General features: G+C 51.7%; 1 protein-coding gene across 4 annotated transcripts in view; it reads left to right on the top strand.

The window, feature by feature from the left end:
• Positions 1-26,203, top strand: part of ELAPOR1 (endosome-lysosome associated apoptosis and autophagy regulator 1) — an 87,324-nt gene that overhangs the window by 45,896 nt on the left and 15,225 nt on the right. For all 4 annotated transcript variants that reach the window (XM_065403199.1, XM_065403200.1, XM_065403201.1 and 1 more), the window contains 8 exons: positions 985-1,162; positions 1,940-2,068; positions 3,178-3,268; positions 4,236-4,341; positions 5,616-5,753; positions 6,221-6,475; positions 8,651-8,824; positions 22,684-22,864. In XM_065403199.1, the coding sequence (XP_065259271.1) occupies positions 985-1,162; positions 1,940-2,068; positions 3,178-3,268; positions 4,236-4,341; positions 5,616-5,753; positions 6,221-6,475; positions 8,651-8,824; positions 22,684-22,864 (1,252 nt within the window). The remainder of the gene's footprint in view (positions 1-984; positions 1,163-1,939; positions 2,069-3,177; positions 3,269-4,235; positions 4,342-5,615; positions 5,754-6,220; positions 6,476-8,650; positions 8,825-22,683; positions 22,865-26,203) is intronic.

Genomic DNA, 26,203 nt, shown 5'->3' with positions numbered 1-26,203 from the left:
TCTCCCCAGGTCAGGGACAGGTCCAACGTAGCACTTCTCACCTCATCCCCTTGGGAGCATTCGTGTTAAAAACGGCACCAGATCCTCAGCCCAAAGGGAGTCTGGTGTTCCTGGCAGCATGGCGGGGACTGGAGGAGACAGACTGGAATGTGCCATGTGCTATGGGGATCCTGGGCTGGCAGAATGGTGTGTAGAGGAGAGATGCAGCATAAGCAAGAGCAGCCAAAGCCCAGCTGTGAAGGCTGCTCTGCCTTCCTTTGCCCCACCAGCTCCCAGCAGCCAAGGATCAAGCTCCCTGGCTCTGTTTAAAGCCCCGCCCCTTTACATCCCAATGCACAGTCCTGGGGGTGGGAGCAGGGCTTTAGGAGTCTGCGCTGCTGGCTCCTGGTCCCAGCTCTGCTCTGCCTTGCCATGTGGCTTGGGAAAACCCTCATCTGGGTGCAATGCGCTTCCCAGGCCCATGGGTCGGTTAACAACTTTGCATGAAGTCTGGAGATCCTCCAGTGAAAGGGGCGTAGAACTGCAAAGCCTTGGCACGACAGCTCCTGCATCCTGTCAGCAGCTGGCTCTGCTGCCTGCCAGCCTGCGGTGGGGTGGGGGGGCTTCCCTTCAGGATCAGGGTGGTTTCTGGTTAAGAAGAAATCTCCACTCGCCTCCCCAGGGAGCATGCTGAGCAGGGTGCAGAGTAGCAGTTGGGAATGTGTACACGCTGACCACCCTGCCCACTCCCACGTGGGACACGTTCCCAGCCAGGAATCTCCTCTGGTGTTACCCGCTGCAGGGAGCCCCTGTGGGACCTTACTCAGCCCAGCTGTGATGGCTGTTATTGCACACTGCTGGGGGTGGGTCCCATGTACAACAGCATCTCCTTGTGGAGGTGATTCGTTTTCTGTCTCCCCACCAAGCTCGCACCAGCTGCCAAGTGTCCCTGCCAGGCCCAGGCTGGGCCATGCCCACTCTCACCTGCTTTCTGTGCTCTTCCAGACTCAGTTAATGTTTAAGTGGGCAGAACCAAAATCCTGCAGCGAGGATCTGCCTACAGCCATGCAACTGCCCCCCTCAGGGGTGAAAACCAAGTGCCCGCCCTGCAACCCTGGGTTCTTCAAAACCAACTCCAGCGCCTGTGAGCCCTGCCCATCCGGCTCGTACTCCAACGGCTCCGGTAATGCCACCCTGTCTATGTCGGCTGAGTCCGACGGGACTGGAGCTCGGCTCTCCCAGCAAGGCACAGCCTGGGTTTTCTCCCCGTTAGCCATGCTCCGTGGGCCAGGGAATCAGGGCAGGTTTGAGTTCTCGACCTGGGGTGAGTCACCAGCCCAGCCTTTCCCATGTTGCTAAATGGGAGGGTAGGCCTGGCTAGCTCCCTGCCAGGGCCCTGGGGTATGGAGAAGGGATCCCTGCACAGAAAGGGGCAGAACCCCCGGCCGTCCTCTCGGCGTGTTGTCAGGCAAGAAGGAGCATTTGGCTCTCCTGCCTCGCACAGGGCAGAGAACTAGGGACGCCCGCATCTCACTCGTAGCTTGTGGTTGAGCCAGAGGCTGGATTTGAGAAAGACACACCCCATCCCGTCCTGGAGAATCCACCCCATCCCTTAACCATTCCGCTGAGTAATTGCCCTCACTTAAAATCTGCCCCTTATCTCTGCCTGAGCTTCTCTAGCTTCAGCTTCCGGCCACTGGATCCTGTTCCTTGGCGTCCCCCTCTGACCATCCTCCTCTGCTCGTTCCATGTGTGCGTCCCGCCATGTGTCCTCATGGATTGCACACACAGCTAGGGAGGCAGCGTGCCCTGGAAGTTGGCCCCTTCCACGGACTGGGAGTGAGACCGCTGGAGACTGCACCTCCCTGCTCCTGCTGCATGGAATCCATGGCCAAAGCGCAGCACTCTCCACCCGCTTCCAAAGCTGTGCTAGAGTAACATGGTTTCCCTCTGCTCCCAGGCTGCATCAGCTGTGCTGCTGGGACCGAGCCGGCGCTGGGCTTCGAGTACAAGTGGTGGAACACCCTGCCGGCTAACATGGAGACGACCGTCCTTAGCGGAATCAACTTTGAATATAAAGGGATGGCAGGTACCTGTGCGGGGGCGTTTACCAGTGTGCTTTCCACAGGGGGCTGGCCATGCTTCCCCTGATGCAGGAGACGCTGCAGCTGCGGGGGCTCGGTTAGCTCTCAAGATGAAGATGGCCCTCGAGTGGGCAGCTCTGCACCCAGGTTTTTGTCCCGGTGGCACGGACGGCGGGTATAATAGGCCAGGGGAGGCTCTGCTGCTGCCGCCAGACCCCTGGTTGCTTGGTTTTGGGGGGAAGTTTTGTTTTATTATGCCCCATGCAGGTTCCCGGGCGGCTGAGGAGATGGTATGTGCTATTCAGCTTCCGGGATTCATTAGTATTCTCCCTGGACTCCAGAGAGAATACTGATGAACCCAGGAAGCTGAGTAGCAAATACGCCGCCTCAGCCGCCCCAGAACCTGCATGGGGCATAGCAAAAGCTTCTTCCGGAGAAGAATCTGAGACGCTTTTCTCCGGGCAGCTTGGGGTCTGGGGAGGGGAGACGCAGCGCGGCTGCAGCTGGCCCTGGACTCCTCCGGGCAGGTGTGGGGGGCTCGGAGCTTTGGCCAGCCTGGGGCTCCTCCGGCCGCGGGGGGGGAAAGGGGGGTCTCGGGGCTCCGGCCGGGCAGGGGGTGCTTGTCCCTGTGATAGTTATCCTGGTACCATCCCTCGCCCGGTTCCCCCTGTCGTCCGGGACTAGCCGTGTCAGTACAGGCTCCTTGGTGCCCCCACACCAGAGGGTGGCACTGGTGGGTGCCGGCAACACTAAAGCAATGCAACAAACCCGAAGCAGCAGCCAGGCAGTGGAGGGTGACTCGCCCACACTCTGCCAGTACCCGATGTGGCTCCCACCAAAGCCACTGGCTAAAACCCATCAGGGGGCACAAAGGTGCCCAGGGAGGGGGGGCAGATGAGAATTCTCCTGTCGCCCTCCCCACCGGGGGCAGCGCTCCACCCCTCTGCCCAGGGGGAAGTGACCGCACAAAGCACCAGATGGGGTGTGACGCCCTCCATCTTGATCTGCCCCCGTAAATGCCCTTTGTCCCTGCGACACTGTCCTGGTGGTGGTTGTGCCCTGGAAGTCCTGAGAGGCTGTGACTGGTTCTGACTCTTGGCCTCTGCTGTTCCAGGGTGGGAGGTGGCTGGTGACTACATATATACAGCAGCAGGCGCCTCCGACAACGACTTCATGATCCTGACAATGGTCGTTCCTGGGTTCAGGTGAGAGCTGGGGTGACCTGCCTCTGGCCTCACTGCGCCTGGGATTCCAGGCCCCAGAAAGCCGCAGGGGTCAGTGCTCCACAGGACAGATTTCAGCGGGTCACTGCCCCGTGGGCAGGTGCTACACCTCAGTGCACAGATGAGCTCGGTTGGAAGGGCTGCCCTTGCTCCCAGCGCAGGAAGCTGGTGTTATTAATCATGCTCGTTCCAGCAGTGCCTATGGGCTGGCCAGGACTAGGCCTTGTCGTGCCAGGGGCTGTACAGACAGTCCCTAAGATCTCACTGTCTGACCAGACCAGACAGACCAGGGGGAGGGAGGGGAGAACTGGGCAGCCGGGTTGGTGCCAGGACTTTGTGGGAGGTGGGTTTAGTTAGGAGGGGATAAATGACAGGGAGAGGGATGTGGAAGGGAAGTGGGGGCAGGGCAGCAGAGCCGGGGGGCAGAGGCAGGAGTGGAGTGAAGCTGAGGGAGGGGATTGGCTATTCGTGCCCATCAGCCCAGGGCAGGGAAAGCCTAGTCAGAGCTGTAGGAAGGACCCTGCTTTGGCCGTGGCTCCAGCCCCCCTCTGGCTGGCTCCTCCCTGTGGTTTTTCCCAAGGCCACGTGGTCAGGGGAGGGGTGGGCACCCCCAGGTCCTGGAGCCCCATAGGCGGGGTGTCTCCCCTGCACAGTATCTGGCCCAGGAGGGTGCTGGGGGATAGGCCCATTTTCCCCCTCTCCATGCAGCAATCCCTGCTCTGGCTGCTCCTACGGGCCAGGTCTCTGGTTTGGTCTCAGACACACATACTGAGGCCCAAACTCCATCACTGGGGTAAAACTGGAGTAAACCCACTCAGCGGGGTCACTGAGCAGAACCTGCCTCCCAGCGCCGGTCACCCTGACCTGGCGGGTCAGCGCTGCGCACCCAAGCGCTCTCTCAGTCCTTGCCGGTGCCTGACACAGCCTGGGATCTGCTCTGTGTTCGCAGGCCCCCACAGTCCGTGCTGGAGGACGTTGAGAACAAAGAGGTGGCAAGAATCACCTTTGTCTTTGAGACCATCTGCAGCGTGAACTGCGAGCTGTACTTCATGGTGGTAGGTCAGCTTGGCTGCTTCCTGCGCTAGTTCCATTCCCACAAATCAACGCTCTCTCTGCCGCCTGTGTGAGGGGTCTCCCCTGCCCCGTCACGCCCCCTACGAAGTGCTGTGGGCTGTCTTGGGGGCAAACATGCAGCTTTCAGGTCTCTGAGTCAAGTCCAGCCCGGTGAGCAGGGGCCAAAGGCCGGTTGATGGGTTGTGGGAGAAGCTTGCCCAGACGCTGCCAATGCCGTACCCGCTCTGGGTTAGGGGCCATCTGTCTCCAGGGCTGTCACTCAAGCACTTCCCTGCAGCTCTGAATTCCCTTAACCCTGAAAAGTCCTGTCCCCAAAGGGGCTGGACGAATGACCCCTGGAGAGGGGCATCTCTGAGTGCCCGCACCTCGCCCCACTGTGCACACCCCTCCACCCAGCACACTACTCTCCTTGCCGCCCTGGCATGCTGAGGTCTCCCTCCCAGCTGCTGCAACCCACCACTCCTGTGCCTCAGTGTCCTGCCCTCACTGCCATGTCCCCTGCTGCCCACCGGTCTGCCAGCCAGCACCATCCATCTGCATTGCCATGTGTGCCCGCTGAGCGCCGTCTCCCCTCTCAACCCGGTCCTGGGAGTGGCCGTCACGTCCTGGCAGAGAGGTCGGGTGAGATTAGCAGGGTCTGGGTATCGGGGATGAAGCTTCTAACCAGCTACATGCACAACATGATCCCTTCCGCGAGGGGAAAGGACGGGAGCTTCAGCTGTGGTTGGGGGGTTCTCCATCTTGAATGGATAAAAGTGAGAGATGGTTGAACTACTATGTGCAAATGGTTCACGCTGGCCGCGTGGTGTGCATCCCTCCTGTTCTCTGATTGGTTTCCTGAGGTGCCTGGCATCACTTCTGCCCTGATTGGGTGTCTGGAAGCTTTTCTAGAGCGAGCACTAACTCAGGAACGTCTCGTGGGCAATTCACAAGTCGTGGCTGGGTCGGTGCCCAGTGGGCGTCCGACTGCGCCACCCAAACGGCCCGGGAGTCACAGCGCCTGAGTGACTCGCTCTGAATTCCAGCTGCAAAAGCTGAGCGCCCAAGTGACTTTTGGAGCTGGAACCTGACAGCAGACGTCTCTGAGGTGCTTTGAAAGCTGCAGCCCGGCTGGGCTGTGACCCAGGAGGATTTGCGTCGTGAGGGCCGGCAGCAGGAGGGGACTTGGGGGTCTGGGTAATAAAACCCTTCTGGGTAGAAGTGACCACTCTGGTGCCTGCTGACCAGCCCCTTTTGTCTTCCCACCCCATGGCAGGGCGTGAACTCACGGACCAACACGCCTGTGGAGACCTGGAACGGCTCCAAAGAGAAACAGTCCTACACGTACATAATTGAAAAGAACGCCACAATGAGCTTCACCTGGGCCTTCCAGCGGACAGCATATCACGAGGCGGTAAGAGGGCAGCGGCCCAGTCCCAAAGCTCCTGGCTCCTCTCCTGTCCTGGAGACCATCTGTCCATGCCAGAAACTGGGATTTCCTTGCAATCAATTCCGGTTAGCAGTGTCCCTTCAGCAGAGGCTGGGCAGCTGTGGGCAGGGCACAGGCCTGGGGCTCGAGAGACCCCAGCTTCAGTTCCTCCCTCTGTCCCGGTGAGACCTTGGGCAAGTCCCTTAGCATCTCTGCCTGAGCTCCCGTCTGCGCAGCGGGGACGGTAGCTCCACCCTCCCTCCCAAGGTCACCACGTCACTGCTTGCGAGGGGTTCAGACACTGCGGGCCGGGGGCCAGGCCCCAAGGTAGGGAGCCGGGAAATGTCCCTTCATGTTCCTACCACGCAGTCCCAGGACAATCTCTGCGTTCCTGGCATGCCCTGGGGCAGCGCTGTGGGTGCCGGGGGTTCACGGGGCTCCCTCTATTTCAGGGAAGAAAGTACACGAACGACGTCGCCAAGCTCTACTCAATCAACGTGACCAACGTGATGGATGGGGTGGCCTCTTACTGCCGGCTCTGCGCCCTGGAGTCCTCGGGCTCCTGCACCTCCTGCCCGCCTGGGAACTACATCGACCGAGCCTCCGGCGCCTGCCACCCGTGCGCACCCAGCACTTACCTGAAAGCCCACCAGCCCTATGGCAGTCAGGCCTGCATCCCCTGTGGCCCCGGCACAAAGAGCAACAAGGTGTTGTCCCCTCTTCCTCCCGCTTACCCATGATGATGTGGGGCTGGTGCACCAGGTGCTGCACAAACACCCACGCTGAGTCAGCCCCATCCTGAGCTGGCTGATCCTGCAGCCTGGTGTGTGTGAGCAGCCTCGTACCTCCAGTGACGTCATGTGGGCAGATTGACCGGCTTGCCTGGATCTGACTGCAGGATCCGGGCCTGGTCCCTGGCATAGGTGCCGACTCCATGGGTGCTCTGGGGCTGGAGCACCCATGGGGAAAAATTGGTGGGTGCTCAGCACCCACCAGCAGCCAAGCTCCCGGCCCCACCCCGGCGGCGGACTTGGGGCGGGGACTTTGGGGAAAGCGGTTGGAATGGGGGTGTGACAAGGGTGGATTCGGGCAGGGCTGGCGCTGGGGGGTCGAGCACCCTCTGGCGCCAGGAGAAGTTGGCGCCTATGGCCCTGGTAAGGGAGAGCTCCCCTTTCTCTGTTCAAACTTGCAGTGACTGCACCTCCTGGCAGTGCACGTGTTGCAGACCTCTCCAGCCACAGGGTGAGGTCCCGAACCAGTGCAAGTCTCTTTCCTACTGGGCTGACGGGTTTGTAAAGTGTGATCCCGAGTTCAAGTTCCGCTCTCCTGTGCAGAATCCAGGCTGCCACGCAGTTGGCGGCCCGCCCGTCAGTAGCAGACGGGCAGGGCTGGGCCTATAGTGAGTGCAAAGGGGATTTTTTTCTGAGGCTGCTGGACATGTATTGTGACAAAGTTCCTCCTCTATCTTGGTGGGTCCTGCGCTTATTGGTGGATTTTCTTGCCTCAGAGATTCACCATGTGGGTTGGGGAACAGCCCAGAGACCTTCCCCTCTGGAAGAACCCACAGTCCAGGTCAAGTGGGAGGTTTGGGGGGGAACCCGGGCCCGCCCTCTACTCCGGGTTCCAGCCCAGGGCCCTGTGGACTGCAGCTGTCTATAGTGCCTCCTGTAACAGCTGCATGACAGCTACAACTCCCTGGGCTACTTCCCCATGGCCTCCTCCAAACACCTTCCTTAGTCTCACCACAGGACCTTCCTCCTGGTGTCTGATAACGCTTGTGCTCCTCAGTCCTCCAGCAGCACACCCTCTCACTCTCAGCTCCTCGCACTCGCACCCCAAACTGAAGTGAGCTCCTTTTTAAAGCCCAGGTGCCCTGATTAGCCTGCCTTAATTGATTCTAGCAGTTTCTTCTTAAGTTCTCCAGGTGTCCTAATTAGCCTGCCTGCCTTAACTGGTTCTAGCAGGTTCCTGATTACTCTAGTGCAGCCCCTGCTCTGGTCACTCAGGGAACAGAAAACTACTCATCCAGTGACCAGTATATTTGCCCTCTACCAGACTCCTGTACCCCACTGGTCTGGGCCTGTCACAGTATGTTCTGTGGTATCAGAAGTGCTAAGGCAGTCTTCTGCCTGGGTCACCACACAGGGTCTCCAAGGCCTGGTCTGCCCGTATCATTCGTGCTGACCATGCTCCAATTGTCCTGTACATGGCCAGATTCTGCCAGGAGTTACATTGACAAATCCAGCAACTGTTGACTTCAAGACTTATCCTAGTGTGGAACTGATGGAATTCCCAGCAGAATGGGCCTCCCGAGACTTATTTCCTTAGAATCTTTTTTTCTCTCCCCTCCGCCCCCAGTTTTTCCTGCCTTTAGCTTAGATCCTGTAACATTGGAGTGGGGGTGGAATTCCAGGCTCAGAATGACACAAGGCCAGTGTGCACATCCCTAGATAAAACTTTCATTGCCACCGAACCTGCATGGCACGTGGGGCAACACGGACAGCGCGCCCACAGCAAGGGTGGCCCAGTGCTGAGTGCGCTAGCCCGGGCTGGGGGACACTTGGGGTCAGTCCCCTGCTCTGCTTAGGCTCCCTGGATGACCTTGGTCTCTGTTCCTCAGTCTGTGAAATGGGATAATGGCCCTGCCCGGAGGGTGAATACGGGGCAGATTCTGATCTGCCACATAACACAGTGACAGGGGCCAGGTAAATTACTTGAGGTCCCTGTAGAAATGCCCATGTCCTTCCATGTGTCAGGGACACTGCTGCCTTAAAACACAGCCCATCCAGAGGCCATTTTTTTTAGTGTCCCTGAACCAGAGCAGCTGTTCAGCACGCTCTGGAAGGGCTCATACTGGCTGACTGGGACGTTCCTCCCCCCAGATCCATTTGCTGTGCTACAATGACTGCCGCTTCTCGCTTGACAAGGACGGCAGGACCCTGGAGTACGACTTCTCAGCGCTGGCCAACAGCACGTCCTTCGCAGGCGGGCCAAGCTTCACCTCCAAGGGGATGAAATATTTCCATCACTTCAGCATCAGCCTGTGTGGGAACCACGTGAGTGCACGGGGGCGTTCCTGTATCCTCTGCTGACCCCCGCAGCCTGGGGCGGCTGAGGCTGGGATTTCAGCCAATGCCGGTGCTAAACCTGGCTGCTTTTGTCTGCTTCTGTATTGGCACCACCAGCAAGAATGGGAATGGTGTTGAGATCTGCACTGACTTACCACTCGGGTTGATGCATCTAGTGTTATTCTGCAGGGCTGACGATGCGCCAAAGGTGGCGTGGTACGTTGGCAGTCGGCAGTTGCCCCACTGGCATTAGGCCAGGGCACCAGTGGTAACACCCAAATTCCTATGGAAAGTGCCATAGGATCTTTAATGACCACAAGCATCAAGGTGTCGTGCATTTAGATAAGAACATAAGAACAGCCAGATTGGGTCAGACCAATGGTCCGTCTAGCTCAGGATCCTGTCTTCCGACCAATGTCCCAGAGGGAATGAACAGAACAGGAAATCCTTGAATGATTCATCCCCTGTCGTCCACTCCCAGCTTCTGACAGTCAGAGGTGTAGGGACACCCAGAGCGTGGTGCTGCATCCCTGCACATCCTGGCTAATAGCCATTGATGGACCTATCCTCCATGAATTTCTTGTTCTTTTTTGAACCCTGTTATAGTCTTGGCCTTCACAACATCCTCTGGCAAAGAGTTCCACAGGTTGACTACACATTGTATGAAGAAATACTTCCTTTTGTTTGTTTTAAACCTGCTGCCTATTAATGTCATTGGGTGACCCCTAGTTCGTGTGTTATGAGAAGGGGTAAAGAACACTTCCTTATTCACTTTCTCCACACTGTGACTGGGTGCCTGCGATGGGCCACACTGAGAATGCCACACTCAGGGCAGACTGCAAGAAGCAGAGCAGACAATCCCCCAAACTGGTGGCTATTTCTATAGTTAGATGTACCAGGACAGTAACAAAAGAGCTTCTGTGGCTCCACACTGGTTAACCAGAAGCCAAACACCGTCCCCTTTAGCATTCCAGCCCTTGGTGCCCGTCCTGACAAACAGGTTACTGAAAACCCAATTCACCATCTGTGAGGTTCTACTAATCCCAAAGGATCAGACACTTACCCTCAGATCAATATGTATCTCAGATCTTACCCAGATATCACACTGTCAGCCAATCCTTAGTACACTAACTAGAGGTTTATTAAGAAAAGGAGAGCTATAAATGGTTAATAAATCATATACATACAAATGATTGCAAAGTCCTTATATCAGGTTTATAGCAGTGATGGAACTGCTGGCCGGCTTGTAAAGTCTCTCTGGTAACTTGCGAGAGATTGGAAGGTCCCCTCAGTTCAAAATGCTCCTTGGAGTTGTAAATCCACAGTCCAGAGAATTGGAGCAGGAAAGAGGCAAAATGGAGATGTCTCAGGGGTCTTTTATATCCTCTGCCATGTACATAGAAACTTGCTGTCCCAAACAAAGCCCACAACCATGGTGAGTGAAAAGTTACTGGCCCAAGATGGAGTCCAGGGGCACATGAGCATATCACATGCTACCGCTAGCCTCTGTGTTTCAATGTTAGCACCTAGCGATGTATGTATGTCACAAATAACGACTCATTTTATTTCAAAGACTTAAGTTTAATAACCGGATAAAACACAAAATTTTGGTCAAACAGGATATGACAATGAGGAGCAGTCTTGCAGATAGGGCTCTCCTAACTCCATCTTTCATTGGGAAACCAGTCCTTAGGCGTGAAGGACCCGGGAACACACGAAGAACGTGGTGGGGGAGTTTGGGGAAGGCACTGTCACGGACTCACAGATCGTGCCCACTCTTGGCCCCGTGCGGTCCGTGGGGGGGGTGCCCCTTTCAGTGCGACAGCCCTTCTCAGGGGTCCACTCTCTCTCTGGGTCAGGCCCCACCACCTCCTGGAGCCACACCTCTCTGAGCCTTAGCACACCTGTTTCTCGCCATGGGCCCCCTCAGGGAGTCCACTCGCTCTGGATCCCCCGGGCCTCCACCCCCGAAGGGGTTGATGCAACCCTGTTCTCTAGACCGGAGTGACACTCAGCCAGCGTAAAACAGGAGGGTTTATTGAGAGTTGAACACAGCACAGGAAACTCTCAGGGCCTCAGGTCTGGCCTCCCTCAGCCCAGCACATTCCCGTCTCTCTGCATCTAGGTGGGCTCTGCCTGCTCCCCCTCTCCACCCCAAGCCCCCCTGCTTCCCAGCTGGGCATCTGAGATCCCCGGCCCCAAGCCCTGCCTCTGTCCATTGTCTTCTCTCCAGGTAAACAGGGTCATAAACCGGGGCCTCCTCTCCTCGCTTCTATCCTCTGGCTGGAACGGGCTGGTTAGGTCACTGGGTCCTCACTCTGCAGCCCATTGTTCTCCCACTGGCCAGAACCGGCTGCAACTCCTGAGCTGGGTCTCCGGGTCGGGGTCTCAGGTCACCAGTCGCTGGGGTATCCATCCTCCAGGCCATTGGCTGGGGTCCCAAGTTCCCTCTCCGGTCCTCTGTAACAACAAACTCCCTCTCCCCTCACCTCGTTAAACCAGTAACACCCAGGGAAACTGAGTCCCACCCCCTCTGCATGCAAACCATTGAAACCCCACCGAAAACAAGAAAATCCCCCACTTCGTCACAGGCATGGACCAGAGTTCTGTAGTGGCTGGAGCGGGAGTTGGGCACGGGCACAAATTGCAGGGTAATAGGGACTTCCATCATCTCTTTCATAGAATCATAGAATATCAGGGTTTGACAGGACCTCAGGAGGTCATCTAGTCCAACCCCCTGCTCAAAGCAGGACCAATCCCCAACTAAATCATTCCAGCCAGGGCTTTGTCAAGCCGGGACTTAAAAACCTCTAAGGATGGAGATTCCACCACCTCCCCAGGTAACCCATTCCAGTGCTTCACCACCCTCCTAGTGAAAAAGTTTTTCCTAATATCCAACCTAAACCTCCCCCACTGCAACTTGGGACCATTACTCCTTGTTCTATCATCTGGTACCACTGAGAACAGTCTAGATCCATCCTCTTTGGAACCCCCTTTCAGGTAGTTGAAAGCAGCTATCAAATCCCCCCCTCATTCTTCTCTTCTGCAGACTAAATAATCCCAGTTCCCTCAGCCTCTCCTCATAAGTCATGTGCTCCAGACCCCTAATCATTTTTGTTGCCCTCCGCTGAACTCTTTTCAATTTTTCCACATCCTCCTTGTAATGTGGAGCCCAAAACTGATACAGTACTCCAAATGAGGCCTCACCAATGCCGAATCGAGGGGAATGATCACATCCCTCGATCTGCTGGCAATGCTCCTACTTATACAGCCCAAATTGCTGTTCGCCTTCTTGGCAACAAGGGCACACTGCTGACTCATATCCAGCTTCTCGTCCACCGTAACCCCTAGGTCCTTTTCTGCAGAACTGCTGCCTACCCACTCGGTCCCTAGTCTGTAGCAGTGCATGGGATTCTTCCATCCTAAGTGCAGGACTCTGCACTTGTCCTTGTTGATCCTCATCAGATTTCTTTTGGCCCAATCCTCTAATTTGTCTAGGTCCCTCTGTATCCTATCCCTACTCTCCAGCATATCTACCACTCCTCCCAATTTAGTGTCATTTGCAAACTTGATGAGGGTGCAGTCCACGTCATCCTCCAGATCATTAATGAAGATATTGAACAAAACCGGATCTTCAGGAGCTTTATCTGGACCTCCAGGAGCTTTATAATATGCTCTTGACCCTGTGTCCTCCCCTGGCTATCCAGCCTCAATCTTTCATTGATTGTCTCCATCCACGCTCTTGTTTTGCGAAGTGCTGCATTACTTATCTGACGGAGGCACTCCACCGGTATGGAGGAGTGGGTCTTCAAGGGCATATCTGCAGAAGGCAAACAAACAATGAACAGAGACTGTATTGTGAGTGCACTTACAGCTTGAATCACAGAAGTTACACACACCTCTTTCTCACTGTCCCTTGGCTAGCACATCGGTCGCTGCACGTCCCAATTATGGTGAGTTCACAGGGCGGGAGGGCAAGGGGGAAAGGGCAGGAAGGGACAAAGGGTGATTTGCGAAGGGGGTTACTGTGAGCGGCTAGAGAGCCTTGAATATTCATGCCCCTTCTCCTGCATGCCACTAGCAATCAGCCAGTAGGTATCGAAGTTCCTCTCCTCCCAAGCTCAGCAGATCCAACAGCTCCCGTGTGTGTCCTCCACACGGGAGAGCATCTGCTGCAGAAAGCCAGTGTGGTCAGCTGGGAAGATCCTGTGTGAACTGTGCCCGGAGCAAACAGGAAGAGGAATTTCAAACATTCCTGGGCCTTTAAATGGGGGAGGGGTGCATATCTCTGTACCTTCAGGGCAGCAGAGTTCAAACTGCTGACCAGAGCGGTCATGATGGGCATTGTGGGACACCTTCTGGAGACCAATTAGGGCGACAAAATCAAGCACAGTGTCTATACTGACGTCACTCTAACTAAGTTGCAAAAAGCTCTATGCCACTCGTCGAGGTGGTTTTATGATGTCGGCCTAACGGGTGTTACGTAGGCAGGAGCAGCATTGCAGTGTGTACACCTCCACTGTTTTGTCGACAAAACTGTGTAGCGTAGCCAAGGCCTAAATCAAGAAGTGTCTCTCCCCTTATGGGTTTCAGAACTCTCCAAGTTTCGTGTTTAGAAACTTTATCTCTGCATCCCGTCCTGAGGTGACATCTACCCAGGCAATATGGGGACAGTTGATATCCCCCATTATTATTGAGTTGTTTTTTATAGCCTCTCTAATCTCCCTGAGCATTTCACAGTCATCATCACCATCCTGGTCAGGTGGTCGGTAGTATATTCCTATACTTTCATTGATCAAGCATGACATTTCTATCCAGAGATCCTACGGCACAGATTGATTCATTTCAGATTTTTACTCTATTGGACTCTCTGCTTTCCCATACGGTGCCGCTCCGCCACCAGCATGACCCACTCAGTCAGTCCTGGATATTTTGTACCCTGGTATTACCATGTCCCATTGATTAGCATAATTCCATCAAGTTTCTGGGATGCCTGTTACATCAATCTCCTCATTTAATACCAGACTCCTGTTCACCCATCTTAGTATTCAGACTTCTAGCATTTGTATACAAGCACTTATAAAATGTGTCACTGTTTAGCTGTCTGCCCCCATGTGATGTAATTGAATGGGACTCTTTTGCATTTGACTTTCTCTTTGGTTCCTACTTGTACTTTTATCAACTTCTATCATCTCCTCTTTACTAGGATATTGAGAATCCTCGTTAATAGATCCAGTCACAGCCCCACCCCAACCTTCTTTTGGTATGAACTGAAGGATCCCAAAGCACTTTGAAAAATACAGACATTTTGCACCACTGAGATGCAGCCACCTCTGGTGTGTAGGGGTAGTACAGAAACACAGGATGATTGAGAATGAAGTAGATCTTTGTCTCCTGATGGCCAAAATCTTGTAGCCCTGTAATGAGTTGTTTGGAGATGTAAATGACTTGGGGTGAAATTCAGCCCGTATAAAATGAGGCATCATGCTAGGCACCCGAAGGCAGGACGGGTGGGCTCTCTCCCAGGGGCGCTAGGTGGCGCCATGGACACACACATCTTTCATTTAGAATTGGGTCTGGTCAGTTCAGTGCAGCTGAGCCCACAAGCGGGCTGAGTCTGTGTAGGGGGACCAGACAGCAAATGTGAAAAATCAGGACAGGGGGTGGGGGGTAATAGGAGCCTATATAAGAAAAAGACCCAAAAATCGGGACTGTCCCTATAAAATCGGGACATCTGGTCACCCTAAGTCTGTGTTTGTGGTGTGCTTGCTGCTTAACTGAAATATACCATGTGCTCTGTTTGTTTGGGGGACCCTGTGCTGACTGTGTGTGGGGTGAGCCTAGCGGCCTGCTAGGCAAGGCTGAGAGCTTCTTAACGAGGCTGTGATCCCTAAGCCTTTTAGCACCCATCAACCCTTAACCAGGGAACGGGGCTACTCAGGGAGACCAAGGCTTTAAAAAGCCTGCTCCTAAGTGACCAGAGGAGCTAGCGAACAGGAGCGGCTAACAGGGGAGTTTTGCAAGGGGGAGTGTGAGCAGGGGCTAGAACTCAACATTCTTTAAACTTAAAAGCCAAAAACACCCCCTTGATATAAACAAAACATCAACAAAGGAACAAGCTGCAGGAGTAAAAAGAGAATGCAGGCAGAGTCCAGGAACAGAGTGGGGGCTACCCAGTTTATTGCACCCAATGCAGCATGTATGATTACCTGCCCTATGGGCAGGTGGCGTATGTGTGCACTCGGTGCAAGGAGCTCCTGGCCCTCAGAGACCGTGTATGGACTTTGGAGACCAGAGAGGCTGAACTGGAGGAGCTGAGGGAGACAGAGTTACATAAATGAGACTTTCTGGGACACAGTAGAACATTAAAGGAACTGGCGTGAGAAATTGCGAGCCCGTTAGCGATAATTTTTAATGAATCTGTAAACTCGGGGGTTGTACCGTTGGACTGTAGAATAGCTAATGTGGTTCCTATTTTCAAGAAGGGGAAAAAAAGTGACCCGGATAACTACAGGCCTGTTAGTTTAACATCTGTAATATGCAAGGTCTTGGAAAAAATTTTGAAGGAGAAAGTAGTTAAGGACCTTGAGGTCAATGGCAATTGGGACAAATTACAACATGGTTTTACGAAAGGCAGATCATGCCAAACCAACCTGATCTCCTTCTTCGAGAAAGTAACAGATTTTTTAGATAAAGGAAATGCGGTGGATCTAATATACCTCGATTTCAGTAAAGCGTTTGATACGGTACCTCATGAGGAATTATTGGTTAAATTGGAAAAGATGGGGATCGATATGAAAATCCAGAGGTGGATAAAGAACTGGTTAAAGGGGAGACTGCAGCGGGTCGTACTGAAAGGTGAACTGTCAGGTTGGAGGGAGGTGACCAGTGGAGTTCCTCAAGGTTCGGTTTTGGGTCCGATTTTATTTAATCTATTTATTACTGACCTTGGAACCGAATGTAGAAGTGGGCTGATAAAGTTTGCGGATGACACAAAGTTGGGAGGTATTGCCAATTCGGAGAAAGATCGGGATATCCTGCAGGGAGACTTGGATGACCTTGTAAACTGGAGTAATAGTAATAGGATGAAATTTAATAGTGAGAAGTGTAAGGTGATGCACTTAGGGATGACTAACAAGAATTTTAGTTATAAGCTGGGGACGCATCGGTTGGAAGTAACGGAGGAGGAGAAGGACCTCGGAGTCCTGGTTGATCGCAGGATGACTATGAGTCGGCAATGTGACGTGGCCGTGAAAAAAGCTTATGCGGTCTTGGGATGCATTAGGCGAGGTATTTCTAGTAGGGATAAGAAGGTGCTGCTTCCGTTATACAAGGCACTGGTGAGACCTCATTTGGAGTACTGTGTGCAGTTCTGGTCTCCCATGTTTAAAAAGGATGAACTCAAACTGGAACGGGTGCAGAGAAGGGCCACTAGGATGATCCGAGGAATGGAAAACCTGTCGTATGAAAGGAGACTCGAGGAGCTTGGTTTGTTTACCCTAACCAAAAGAAGGCTGAGAGGGGATATGATTGCTCTCTTTAAATATATCAGAGGGATAAATACCAGGGAGGGAGAGGAATTATTTCAGCTCAGTACTAATGTGGACACGAGAACGAATGGATATAAACTGGCCGTCGGGAAGTTTAGGCTTGAAATTACACGACGGTTTCTAACCGTCAGAGGGGTGAAGTTCTGGAACAGCCTTCCGAGGGAAACGGTGGGGGCGAAAGACCTCTCTGGCTTTAAGATTAAGCTTGATAAGTTTATGGAGGGGATGGTTTGATGGGATAACGTGATTTTAGTCAATAGGTCAATAACGTGCCATCGCAGGTAATTAGTATCAATGGCCAATGCGGGTCTGGCTGGAGAATCTTGCCCGCATGCTCGGGGTTCTGCTGATCGCCATATTTGGGGTTGGGAAGGAATTTTCCTCCAGGGTAGATTGGCAAAGGCCCTGGAGGTTTTTCGCCTTCCTCCGCAGCATGGGGCAGGGGTCGCTTGCTGGAGGATTCTCTGCGACTTGAGGTCTTCAAATCATGATTTGGGGACTTCAACAGCTGAGTCAAGGGAGAGAATTATTCCAGGAGTGGGTGGGTCAGCTTTTGTGGCCTGCATCATGCGGGAGGTCAGACTAGATGATCATAATGATCCCTTCTGACCTTAAAGTCTATGAGTCTATGAGTCCCACCTCCGGTCTGACAGCCTCTGTGCTGTTGAGGAGGATGACAGTCTCAGGGAAGGAGAACATCCAACTGGAGCAGAGGGAAACGATCCAATAGTTGGGACCCTCCTTCCAGATGATGTCGTGGTATCCTGTCGCACTGAGGATACCCCTCCGGGGAGGGAACTCCAGCTATTAGAAAGAGACAGGTAATGGTACTGGGCGATTCGATCATTAGAAACATAGATGGCTGGGTTTGTGATGACCGGGAGAACCGCATGGTGACTTGCCTGCCTGGTGCGAAGGTTGCGGATCTCTCGAGACGTCTAGATAGACTTGTGTAGTGCTGGGGAGGAGCCAGTAGTTGTGGTACATGTAGGTACCAGTGACATAGGGAAGGATAGGGAGAGATCCTGGAGGCCCAATTTAGGCTGCTAGGTAAGAGATTGAAGTCCAGGACCTCCATGGTAGCATTCTCTGAAATGCTCCCAGTTCCACGTGCAGGGTGAGTTAGGCAGAACTGCAGGGTCTCAATGCATGGATGAGATGATGGTGTAGGAAGGAGGGGGTTAGATTTATTAGGAACTGGGGAAACTTTTAGGAAAGGGGGAGCCTATAAAGGAAGGATGGGCTGCACCTAAACCAAAATGGAACCAGATTGCTGGCACTTAATATTAAAAAGGTCATAAAGCAGTTTTTAAACTAAGGGCTGGGGGAAAGCCAACAAGTGTGGAGGAGCACATGGTTCAGACATCCCTTAGGGGAGGATCTATTAATAGAGAATCTCTATGTCCTAGTAAGGACGAGAGGATAGAAAATGATAAAATACAGGCAGGGTCTGATCAGAAACAGTCAAATAAAGAAGAGTCCTATTCAATTACATCGTGTAATGGCAGACAGCTAAAAGGAGACAAGTTTTTAAAGTGCTTAAATACCAATACTAGAAATCTAAACAATAAAATGGGTGAACTAGAGTATCTCGTATTAAATGAGGATATTGATATAATAGGCATCACATAAACTTGCTGGAATGAGGATAATCAATGGGATACAGTAATATCAGGGTACAAAATATATCGGAAGGACAGAACGGGTCATGCTGGTGGGGGAGCGGCACTATATGTGAAAGAAAGCGTAGAATCAAATGAAGTAAAAATCTTTGTAACCCTTCTGCCCGTCTGAGTTGGCAGCAACAAGGGCTGGGTTCAGTATCTAGAGGTTCTGTTTCAATAACACAATGCAAAACCGGCTCAAGCCCCCACCCAGTGACCTGGGACAATTACATACCACCCCCCCGGGCACCTCTAAGAGGCAATACTTCCACTCTCGCAAGCACGGAGTCTGAGTGTAGCAAAATCCTTTTAATAAAGGAGGGAAACAATGCAGCATTATGTTGGGGAAACACCACAAACAGGATTCATAACACAACCCATGAGCAAAAGACCCACCCCCAAGTAAGTTTGGCAGTATCCTTTTCCCCTCAGGGTCTTAAGTCCAGCAACCCAAAAGATCACCCAAAGTCCCAAAAGTCCAACACCCCAAAAGTCTCTGTCCCTGGTCAGTACAGCCCCAGAGTTCAAAGTTTATCTGCAGAGTTTTACCTTCCAGCCTGGGGGGGGGGGAGGGCACAGCTGTGTTAAGGGGCACCTTACGTGGTCCGAGGCCGACTGCCCCGCCTCTCCATGGGGTTCTGCTGCAGCCTTCACCACGAGCCACTCCACCAGCCATCCTGCGAGCCACTCCGCTCCGCCAGCTGTCCCGCGAGCCGCTCCAGTCGTCCCACAAACAGCTCCACTCCGCCAGCCGCTCAGCAACAAAGGCCTGGTCCACACTAAACCCCCACTTCGAACTAAGGTACGCAAATTCAGCTACGTTAATAACGTAGCTGAATTCGAAGTACCTTAGTTCGAACTTACCGCGGGTCCAGACGCGGCAGGCAGGCTCCCCCGTCGATGCCGCGTACTCCTCTCGCTGAGCTGGAGTACCGGCGTCGACGGCGAGCACTTCTGGGGTCGATTTATCACGTCTAGACAAGACGCGATAAATCGATCCCAGAAGATCAATTGCTTACGGCCGGACCAGGAAGTAAGTGTAGACCTGCCCATAGATTCAGGCCCCCCTACAGCACTCAGTGATTTCGGCTCTTAGTGAGTTTACCTCTTTAGTGATTTCAGCTTGTAGTAGGGGAGCCTCAGTGCTGGTGCACCATTGGCCCAACAAACTCAGCTCAGCAGTCTGTAACTAGACTCCTAGTGGAATTAAAATAAGCTCTGATATTCCATAGTGGAGGAGGAGGTGGTGGTGGTGCATTTGGTATTTCAGGCCCTCAAAAGGGGCCCATACTATCAGGTACAAATACCTGTCCCTAGCTTCTCTCAAGTCACTAGGTTTTGGAACCCATGTCCCTTGTCTAGCAAGTGCTACTTCGTTGATGGCGAGTCCCTCTGTCATAAAACAGTTTCATTGTCCTTGATTCACATAATTAGGGTAACAACACTTTATTCTTCCTGCCCCAATAACAGAGAAACTGGGGATCCCACAGGTGTGCCTATGCAAACAAGGTCAGCCCCTGAAGTTCTTTTCCACAACTCGCCACAATTCACCACCAGATGTCAGGGTAGAGCTCATCCTGACTCTGCTTACATCTTAAATGAACCAAACTGTACCATAGAATCTCTATGAATAGTAATTCCATGCTCGAATAATAAGAATATAGCAGTAGGGATATATTACCGACCACCTGACCAGGATGGTGATAGTGACTGTGAAATGTTCAGGGAGATTAGAGAGGCTATTCAAATAAAAAACTCAATAATAATAATAATAATAATAATGGGGGATTTCAATTATCCCCATATTGACTGGGTACATGTCACCTCAGGACGGGATGCAGAGATAAAGTTTCTTGACCCCTTAAATGAGTGCTTCTTGGATCAGCTGGTCCTGGAACCCACCAGAGGAGAGGCAATTCCTGATTTAGTCCTAAGTGGAGCACAGGATCTGGTCCAAGAGGTGACTATAGCTGGACCGCTTGGTAATTGTGACCATAATATAATTAAATTTAATATCCCCGTGGTGGGGAAAACACCACAGCAGCCCAACACTGTAGCATTTTAATTTCAGAAAGGGGGACTACACAAAAATGAGGAAGTTAGTTAAACAGAAATTAAAGGGTACAATGGCAAAAGTGAAATCTCTGCAAGCTGTGTGGGAACTTTTTAAAGACACCATAATAGAGGCTCAACTTAAATGTATACCCCACATTAAAAAACACAGTAAGAGAACCAAAAAAGAGTCACCGTGGTTAAACAACAAAGTAAAAGAAGCAGTGAGAGGCAAAAAGGCATCCTTTAAAAAGTGGAAGTTAAATCCTAGTGAGGAAAATAGAAAGGAGCATAAACACTGGCAAATGAAGTGTAAAAATACAATTAGGAAGGCCAAAAAAGAATTTGAAGAACAGTTAGCCAAAGACTCAAAAAGGAATAGCAAATGTTTTTTTAAGTACATCAGAAGCAGGAAGCCTGCTAAACAACCAGTGGGGCCACTGGACAATCGAGGTGCTAAACGGGGAACTCAAGGACAATAAGGCCATTACGGAGAAACTAAATGAATTCTTTGCATCAGTCTTCACAGCTGAGAATGTGAGGGTGATTCCCAAACCTGAGCCATTCTTTTTAGGTGACAGATCTGAGGAACTGTCCCAGATTGAGGTATCATTAGAGGAAGTTTGGAACAAATTGATAAATTTAAACAGCAATAAGTCACCAGGACCAACCAGATGGTTTTCACCCAAGAGTTCTGAAGGAACTCAAATGTGAAATTGCAGAACTACTATCTGTAGTCTGTAACCTATCATTTAAATCAGCTTCTGTACCAGATGGCTGGAGGATAGCTAATGTGACACCAGTTTTTAAAAAGGGCTCCAGAGGTAATCCTGGCAATTCTAGGCCGGTAAGCCTGACTTCAGTACTGGGCAAACTGGTTGAAACTGTAATAAAGAACAATATTGTCAGACACATAGATGAACATAATTTGTTGAGGAAGAGTCAACATGGTTTTAGTAAAGGGAAATCATGCCTCACCAATCTACTAGAATTCTTTGAGGGGGTCAATAAGCATGTGGACCAAGGGGATCCAGTGGATATAGTGTATTTAGATTTTCAGAAAGCCTGTGACAAGGTCCCTCACCAAACGCTCTTACACAAAGTAAGCTGCTATGGGGTAAGAGGGAAGGTGCTCTCATGGATTGGTAACTGGTTAAAAGATAGGAAACAAAGGGTAGGAATAAATGGTCAGTTTTCAGCATGGAAAGAGGTAAATAGTGGTGTCCCCCAGGGGTCTGTTCTGGGACCAGTCCTATTCAACATATTCATAAATGATCTGGAAAAAGGGATAAACAGTGAGGTGGCAAAATTTGCAGATGATACAAAATTACTAAAGATAGTTAAGACCCAGGCAGCCTGCGAAGACCTACAAAAGGATCTCTCAAAACTGGGTCACTGGGCAACAAAATGGCAGATGAAATTTAATCTTGATAAATGCAAAGTAATGCACATGGGAAAACGTAATCCCAACTATCCATATAAAATGATGGGGTCTAAATTAGCTGTTACCACTCAAGAGAGAGATCTTGGAGTCATTGTGGATAGTTCTCTGAAAACATCCACTCAATGTGCAGCGGCAGTCAAAAAAGCGAACAGAATGCTGGGAATAATAAAGAAAGGGATAGATAACAGGACAGAAAATATCATGTTGCCTCTATATAAATCCATGGTACACCCACATCTTGAATACTGTGTACAGATGTGATTGCCCCATCTCAAAAAAGATATATTGGAGTTGGAAAAGGTTCAGAAAAGGGCAACAAAAATGATTAGGGGTATGGAACGGCTTCTGTATGAGGAGAGATTGATAAGACTGGGACTTTTCAGTTTGGATAAGAGACGACTAAGGGGGGATATGATAGAGGTCTATAAAATCATGACTGGTGTGGAGAAAGTAGATAAGAAAGTGTTATTTACTCCTCATAACACAAGAACTAGTGATCACCAAATGAAATTAATAGGCAGCAGGTTTAAAACAAACAAAAGGAAGTATTTCTTCACACAACACACAGTCAACCTGTGGAACTCCTTGCCAGAGAATGTTGTGAAAGCCAAGACTATAACAGGGTTTGAAAAAGAACTAGATAAATCCATGGAGGGTAGGTCCATCAATGGCTATTAGCCAGGATGGGCAGGAATGGTGTCCGTAGCCTCTGTTTGCCAGAAGCTGGGAATGAGTGACAGGGAATGAATCACTTGATGATTACCTGTTCTGTTCATTCCCTCTGGGGCACCTGGCACTGGCCACTGTCGGAAGACGGGATACTGGGCTAGATGGGCCTTTGGTCTGACCCAGTAGGGCCATTCTTATGTTCTTATGAGTTTGCTGGTCAGGCAGTGCCTTAGGAGGTGGGTTTTACCTAGTAATCTCCATAGACCCAAGTGCCAACACAGGCTGTTGCAGCCGTGGAGAGGCCCAGGAGTGTATCGGGGTCTCACAGGTCTGGGCTGAGAAGTGTTGTCAGAGCCGTACAGAGACGTTCACCTCAAATCCCCGCACCACACGTGGCTCGGCCCCCTCCCCCAGAAAGCAGAGTGCTGGCGCCGGACAAGGGCTGACTGCTTTGCTCCTTAACCCTAGGGAAGGAAGATGGCCACCTGTACGGACAATGTCACCGACATGCGGGTCCCCGACGGGGAGGCAGAGTTCTCGAAATCGGTCACCTCCTACGTGTGCCAGTCCATCATCGTCCCCTCTGACGTGATGGGCTACAAAACCATAGTGTCCTCTCAGCCCGTGAGCCTGGCTGACCGTGTCGTAGGTAGGTGCTGCTTCCCCTGGTCCAGGGATGGGGTCTGGCCTTCCAGGGCCTGATCCAGCCCTGTCCCACACCAGAGCGCTCCTGGGCACCTGGGCACAGTGGGGTGACCTGCACCTGCTGCCATGGGTGGAGAACTGAGATTGGGCGGCGGTTTGCGGTGGGGTCAGTGACTCCACTCAGGGCAGGGCAGGGAGGATTGGGCCTGCAGCCCCTGTGCTAGGCCCAGAGTCTGGAAACTGGCCTCTTGCCCTGCTCCACTGAGAGGCACCTTCTTGGTGTAAGGCCAAGGACATGCTGCTGCTGCTGCTGCTTCGAGTAGTGTCCCATGGGTGCCCCCCCTTGAGGTTCTTTTAACTCTAGGTGCCTTTGCGCCCCACGCGCCTCGGATCGGAGATTTTAGGCAGCAGTGTCCGTTCGGCCTGCGCATGCGCCCTCCCTGCCTCGCACCCCGCATCAGGGCTAGCGCTGTGTGGGCAAACCACCTCAGTTCCTTCTCAGCCGCGACTGAGCTGAGATTGCCATAACTGTATTTCTTTCTCTTGCTCATGATAGTTGGCGTTAGTTCCTTGAGTTTCCCTTAGTTAGTGGCAGTAATCCCTTTCCTCTCTTTCTTTAGTTTACAAAAAAAAAAATTCAAAAAAAATTTCTTACTGGGATAGTAGCTGTTGTCGATCCATCTTTTTTCCCCCTTACTTTTTCCCCCTCAGGGGAAGTGAAACCCGGGAAGGGTATGCCCGGTTCCCCAAGGTTTAAACATTGCCTTTCAGGCCGGGAGGCTATCCCGGCCAGTCACGGACATTCCCACTGTATATGCTGTCGCGGGGAGTCACGTGTTCCTCAGAAGTGTAATTTCTGCCTCAAGTTAAAGTTGAGGGCCAGAAAGAACCAAGAACGAAAACTGCGTCTCCTTACGATGGAGCGCTTGCTCCAAACGGCCTCTGCCCCCGGCCCAGGGACTCCCCTTGTACAACGGTCCCTGACCAGGCCAACCACATCAACTTCCTTGGGAAAACACACCCCAAGAGCTTCGAAGAGGAAATAGTTGAAATCCTCTCAAAAAATCTCTAGGAAGCAGTTTCAAGTCCCCATGGTAGATAATTTGCCGCAAAGAAATGGTCCCCGGCCAGGTCGACCACCTCGGCACCCATGGGTCTGTGACTAGGTACCCATGAGGCTGCAGGCTCCTCAAGTACCTTCGCTGCCAGCAAGCCTAAAGACTTTTAAGGGCTCCGGCTCTGGAAGATTGGTACTGTCAGGTGAACGGAGTGGTACAGAGAAGACCAGCTCTTCTGCACCAGTACTGGCAGAGTCCCCTAGGGCCTCGGTACCTAGTACTTCAGCTCCATAAAAGACCAGACCTACACCTACTGGCCATTCATCAAAGCACATGAGACTTCTGGTACCGTCAGCACCTTGTGGCAGAGCCGCCTCTGCAATCTCACTTCATCAGTACTGCCCATCCCAGTACCGCAGGAGTTTCCTTTTCCTAGGGACTTGGTGGTTTCAGAAACGCCTGAATCGCCCCTGCTCGGCCACAACACGTTCCTGGTACTGATCACCTCCCATTCCTTGGAGATGCACACGATACCGACGGAGTCTCCCTTTACTTCCAGGACTGGTTGTGACGGTGCTGCCCGTGGGAGCCAGCTGAGGTCACTCAATCAGGGTGAACTGCAAACAAAACGGGGCAGACAAACCCCAAACGCTGGTGGTTATTCCAATCCTTAGATTTACCAAGCCAGCACAAAACAGCTTCTATAGTACCTCACTGGTTACTCAGAAGTCCAAACAACGCAGTTCCCTTAAAGTACCCAGCCTCAGGCCTCCATCCAGACACACATCAGATATGATGATGATTATTGAAAATCTTACTTCATCATATAAAAGAAAAGGTTCTTCCAATCCCAAAGGATCAGCCACATACCCAGGTTCAATTATAACTTAGATCTTACCCAAAATACACACTATAGTCAATTCTTATTAACTAAGCTAAAATGTATTAAAAAAGAAAAGAGAGAGAGTGTTGGTTAAAAGATCAATATACATACAGACTTGAATTCAATTCTTGAGGTTCAGATGCATAGCAGAGGTGAGCTTGTAGTTGCCAAAAGTCCTTTTAGAAATAGTCCATAGGTTATAGTCCAATGTCCATATTCAGGGTGACTCCAGTCAATGACTGGGGATCTCAATCCTTATGGCTTAAGGTTTCCCCCTCTTGAAACCCAAAGCAGACCTGAGATGCAGCAGGATTGTGTCCTAGGGTTCTTATACATTTCCAGCAGCCTTTTGGCCTGAGAAAACAATAGGCTTAATTCTCCTTCCAAACATCCTGGCAATTAGCACAGGGTAATTTATTCATTAAACAGTTCAGATACAGGTTACCACAACCTTCAAAGAGACATATAGACAATAATACTATTTCACTCAAGTATCATCATAAATGTTAATATTCCTTTTTGATCTTCGAATTAAAGTTACAGCAATAGACAAGACTTGTTTGCTTACATCACAAGACCTGAGCAAACGTCTACCCTTGAGATCTCTAACAATGCAGACTTGCATTTCAAAGCTCTATTCATTTACATATCTTCCTAACCAGTTTCTACAGTTCACCCATGGGTCAGGTCAGTCGGCGAGTTAATTAACTCTTTCTGGCCCTGTCATCTTCCAATGAAATATTATTTTACACTCATAACGTCACACTGGTCCACCTTTGCCCAGCGATGAAGAGGAAGACGATGATGGGGATTTTTCATCAGTCTCCCTCATTCTGTCCAAGGCTCTCCTTTCGGCTACCAATGAGCCCACCTTCCTGAGATCTCTACAGACCCAGCTTACCCTCATGAGAGACAAGCCCCACCCAGATGGTATGAACACCCTTGGGTGCCCCCACCCATGCCTTTTTCACCACCTCAGTGGCCCTACTTGGACCCTTGGGCAGCTTATTGTCAGCAGTTTTCGAGGGCTCCTAGTGCTTTGCTTCTCGCCAAGAGAAGAGACTCCCCACCAGCGTCTCTCTAGGGCTCCTGATCCACAAGATGAGACCTTTGAGGACCAGGAAGCGAGAGTGGACAAAGAGATTACTCCTTGCGACCAGCATTTCTCCATCTTCCCCTAACAAACCTGCCACCACATCCTGGGCTGCTGATTTTAACCCATTTCAGGACCTTATTAAAAGGGTGGCGGACGCCTGCTTAAGGAGTCGCAGCATAAACTACTTGACAGCCTGCACACCACCTCCCCTGGCCGTGTCGCATTACCCATCCACAAGGCCATGGTGGACCCAGCAGAAATAACATGGCCTGGCCTGGCCACCGTAAGAGAGCGGACACAAAACAC

This window comes from Emys orbicularis, chromosome 4 (assembly GCF_028017835.1).
Source record: "Emys orbicularis isolate rEmyOrb1 chromosome 4, rEmyOrb1.hap1, whole genome shotgun sequence".
Taxonomy (NCBI): Eukaryota; Metazoa; Chordata; order Testudines; family Emydidae; genus Emys; species Emys orbicularis.
This window is presented reverse-complemented; position numbering and strand designations above follow the sequence as displayed.